The 4424-nt window shown below is 49.3% G+C and overlaps 1 protein-coding gene across 1 annotated transcript; it reads right to left on the reverse strand.

The window, feature by feature from the left end:
* Positions 1–296: 296 nt before the first annotated feature.
* On the reverse strand, positions 297–2850 carry CRP (C-reactive protein). The gene is made up of 2 exons (XM_019433354.2): positions 2694–2850; positions 297–2100 (listed from the first exon to the last, which is right to left on the reverse strand). The coding sequence occupies exons 1-2, from the start codon at positions 2755–2757 to the stop codon at positions 1493–1495; spliced, it is 672 nt and encodes a 223-aa protein (XP_019288899.2). The 5' UTR covers positions 2758–2850; the 3' UTR covers positions 297–1492.
* Positions 2851–4424: the final 1574 nt, after the last annotated feature.

Here is a 4424-nt window from a genome sequence, read left to right on the forward strand (position 1 = left end):
GTCACCCGTGTCCTCTCCAGCATTCCCGGTCATTCCGCAGATAGGGAAATGACACAAATAACTGAAAACGCACACCTACGAGACGCCGGGACGCTTGGCAGAACCTGGTGGAGGCGACAGTCACTTGGAAGGGGAGCAGCAGGCTGTCATATGAAAAGGAGTCCCCAGGTGGCCTGCTGAAGCTGTCAGGGTCTCCCTGTGGCCAGCCGAGCAGGAGGGGCTCAAGAACTCACCCCTCATGCTGGCTTTGAGCTGCCGGATGGTGGAAAAACGCTAAGATGTGAAAGACCAGTACGTAAGGCATGGAAAAGATTTATTCCAAAAAGATTAATGACAGGGAAATTCGGAAAGTTTTAGGCATCAAGCCCTCAAGCAAACTGAAGAAAACGGGGACCCGATGAAAGGATGAGAGTTGAGAGAACATACTAAACCCAAGAAGGGGTTCCAGACAAACTCAGCGAGCACTGCGGGATCTTCAGTGGCATTAGAAGTCGCGGGGATCCCAACATGCCTTACAGCAAAAGAAATCACTGATGTGGAGGAAAGCCTTAAAAAAAGAAAAGCTCCTATTATAAGGACAAAGCACGTAGGTTCAGAGAAGTCTGGGCGATGATAAATGAGAAGGCAAAATAATGGAAATATCACACGAGGAAAACTGGTGGTCCTGAGGAAAAAAGAACAAATTAAACAGAAACGACAACAAAACGTTTCTCTTTAGCTTTTTAAACCTTCAAATTCAAAGGATTAAATAATTAGAGAGAATTCTAAATTCCAGTGACCACATCCTGATGGATGGGGGGGGGGGGGCGGGGGGGTCAGAACACTGGAAAAATTCTCTTCCTGGGTTATGCAGATAACTCATGAAAGCACAATAAAATGGGGTGGGTTTGCCTTTAAAAGGAAATTAAAATGCTGGCAGGACCTCGGGTAAACATATGCCGTCTTCCGGGAGAAAAAAACACAAAAGTTGGCTCACTTCCTCCTAGAGACACTTAAAATGCATGGCTCTCCATCTTGACCAAACACTGCACTCACTTGGAGAACTTTAAAAACATCGACGGTCCCGCAAAGCAGATGTTCTTTTCAGTTTATTTATTTATTTATTGGCGAGAGGCACGGACAAGTGCGGGGCGGGGGAAGGGCGGAGAGAGAGAGAGAGAGAGAGAGAATCCCAAGCCGGCTTCACACTGTCAGCGCAGAGGTCGCCGTGGGGCTCCGACCCGCAAAGCCGTGAGATCATGACCTTTGCCGAAACCGAGAGCTGGACCCTCAAAGGACTGGGCCACCCAGGCGCCCCTCCCCCAGGTCAGGTGGTGTGGTCCTGAACAGCCCCGCTGCCCGGCGCTGTCCCTTGTGCTGATGAAAACAGAGGGAAACACGGCCCCCCCACGTGTGTAGGGGTCCCCCCTCAGAGCCGGATCGAACAAGGGCCATGTGAGGTGTGACCCCACCCCCCACCCCCAGGAGGCAGCTCCGGGACTGGCAGAAGGTCTCAGGTCCACAGCTGGGTCTTGACGAACACTTCACCTTGTGCTTCGTAGCTCAGCTCCTGCCAGTTCAGGACGTTAGCGCTGAAGGCCTTACCGTTGTAGACGGAGTTTATTTCGACTGGTGACAGCACAAAGTCCCACATGTTCACCTCTCCAATGTCTCCCACTAGGGACTGGTTCGTATCAAAGTTGCCAGCAAAGGAATCCTGCTCCTGCCCCAGGATGATGTTTGCTCCTGCCCCCACAGCGTATCCCTTCTTCAGACTCGTCCTCACCATGGGCCTCCCATCCACCCAGAGCTCTACAATCCCTGAGCTGGACTCCCAGCTGATGCAGAAGTGCATTGGTGCATAAGACTTCTCCGGAGCCTTGAAGTAGGCGTCTGAGCCACCCACAGATACGCTGTATACTCCACTCCTGTCCTTGAAGAGGAGGATCTCATTGCTCTGTGTCCTGGTGGCGTAAGAGAAGAGGCTATATGGGCGGGTCAAGGCGGTATAGACTCGCAGGCATACGGTGAAAGCCTTCAATGGCTCCTGGACCTTAGCAAACAGGGTTACAAAGGACTTATCGGACTCTATGGGGAACACAAAGGCCTTGTTTTGCATGTCTGTGGGATAGAAAAGAGAGAGAGAGAATGGCGGCAGTTGAGTTAAGTTAAAAAACAAAATTCAGAGGAGTAAATTTAGAGATCTAATTGGCCTTATTCCCTGATTCCTGAGTTGGGCAGCATCCCTTCCAGCAGAAAGAAAGGAGCTCTGAGAACTACAGGGTAGAAGGTTCAGGGAGAGCAAGTTTCTAGCAAGGGGTAGATTACTTCAAGCAGGGTCACCGTCCTATGGGGGGAGGAAGGGCTGCTCTCGGGCGAATTAACCTCGTTAGTGCTGACCAGCTTGCCAACCAGATTGACCAGTTAAAGGTTCTATTCCAGGGGGAGGCTGGCACTGAAACCGGGTGAGGTAGTCAGTCTCGGTTTGCCGATGTGGGTGGGGCTTAACACAAGTGATTCCATGAGGGCCTGTGGTCTCTCTTTTAACAGCTTGTTAGGCCACGAAGCTGTATCCTGTCACTATGTGGATTTAGAAACCAGACTGCCCTCTTCCCCGGACCACCACCCCTTCCCCGCGCTGGCCATTTTCCCCATGGCCTTACACAGCCTGGCCGGGAGACGAGAACTCAGCGACCATCCAGAGCCACGCTTACCGCTTTGGAGAAAAGCTCCAGGGAGGCCGATGACGACCAGGAAACACAGTGACAACTTGTCCATGCCTCCGCCCCGCCGTCCCCGGGCCCGGAATCTGGGTTCTCGTCGTGGAAAAAGTATTGGCAGCTGGGATCCCCATCTCTGGTCTGCTCTGCTTGGCCTTTTATGAGCCGCAATCACAGTGACTTCAGCTGATGGGTAAATGATTCTCCAAAATTGCCCTCTGGTGCCATGAATCAAAGCCCGAAGAGCAAATAAACCAAGGTAAATCGCAAAATGAGAGATCAATGTGGGTTATTTATTAGCGACGCTGCGGTGCCTGCTGGTTCTCCAACAGCGCTGGGTGGCAGTGCTTGGTGAACTAAAACAGTCGCATCCTGGAAATCCATTCTAGAATATCGGGCGGGGTGGGGGTGGGGTGGCTTGGGGGGTGGAGGAGGCTTTATTCACAAAGACAACCACAACTTAGAAAATTGTGGGCACGTTTAAACAGATGGTGTAGATCCACATCCATTGAACAGAATGGACAGCCGTTTACAACGGCGGTTGTGAATTTTATGCTACAACACGTAAATATGCTTATGATGCTGTAAGAGAAAACTTAACATGAATTTGTTTATACCCTTTTTAAAATTTTTTTGATGTTTACTAGTTTTTGAGAGAGAGACAGAGACAGAGACAGAGTGCCAGCTGGGGAGGGGCAGAAAGAGAGGGAGACACACAATCCGAAGCAGGTTCCAGGCTCTGGGCGGTCAGCAAAGGGCCCGTCGCGGGACTCGAACTCATGAACCTCGAGATCATGACCTGAGCTGAAGTCGGACGCTTAACCGACCGAGCCCCCCCAGGTGCCCCCCCCCCCCCGCCCCCGGTAGTTTTATCATAGGATTTAGGTATCATTTGGCCCTCTGTCCTTTTAACTTCAGCCTTAACGCCTGATTCTACTTCTGAACAAACAGGATACAAGACCCCTTCTGTAAAGGAAAACCAGCGCTGATGACGTGGCTGTACTAACATCAGCTAGAAGTGGCCTCAGTGGGCAATTAATCTTACTCCCCATTTACTGTGAAAAAGAATTGCTTAGAACCAACTCACCCAAACTAAAATCACCCTTTTTGGAAGATGTCACCCAACATTTAATTGGATCATGTCTGACAGCTCTATGTAGTACGACAATACATCAGTTACCTTGGGATATATTTTCTAACAAAATTACATGGAAATATCTACCAGTGAGCTAAACTGTTTAAATTTAAGCATTCCAGGAATGCTTTATCGAGAGCTTTTTAATGTTCCCTGAATGCAAATGCCAGCTGTAAAAATTTTCCTGGCTAAAATTATTAGGGCCAGAGGCTGTCCACTAAACTATGTGTAGTAAGGTAACAGTAATTGAATTCCGAGGAAAATATTAGCTCAGCCCACATCCTTGGGGATTTGGGATGGTCTTCTATAATTAAGACATATCTCCTGACTGGATTCTTTAACCAGAAAGAAGTGTCAACCCCCTCTTCTGCTTAGCTGAATGTCAGGGAATATGGATCTTCCCTAATTGGACAACAGAGAATATTCGCACTCACATTTTTGCCCGAGAATATATCCTTACCTTGCAGGTTTCCAAATAGTTACCAAAACTCAATTAGGGGAATCGATATTCACAAATAATTGCCTGAAAGGTTTGCCGTTCGTCCCCCTAATACCCTGGACCTAATCTTTAGCAAAACCTCCCACTGCTG

The sequence above is a fragment of the Panthera pardus genome, unplaced genomic scaffold (genome assembly GCF_024362965.1).
Source record: "Panthera pardus isolate Hobbes unplaced genomic scaffold, ASM2436296v1 HiC_scaffold_21, whole genome shotgun sequence".
NCBI classification, from domain to species: domain Eukaryota; kingdom Metazoa; phylum Chordata; class Mammalia; order Carnivora; family Felidae; genus Panthera; species Panthera pardus.

Coding starts and splice junctions, on each gene's coding strand:
- CRP (XM_019433354.2), bottom strand. CDS start 2,757: ATGGACAAGTTGTCACTGTGTTTCCTGGTCGTCATCGGCCTCCCTGGA. Junction 2,101..2,693: donor TGGAGCTTTTCTCCAAAGCG/GTAAGCGTGGCT, acceptor TCTATCCCACAG/ACATGCAAAACAAGGCCTTT.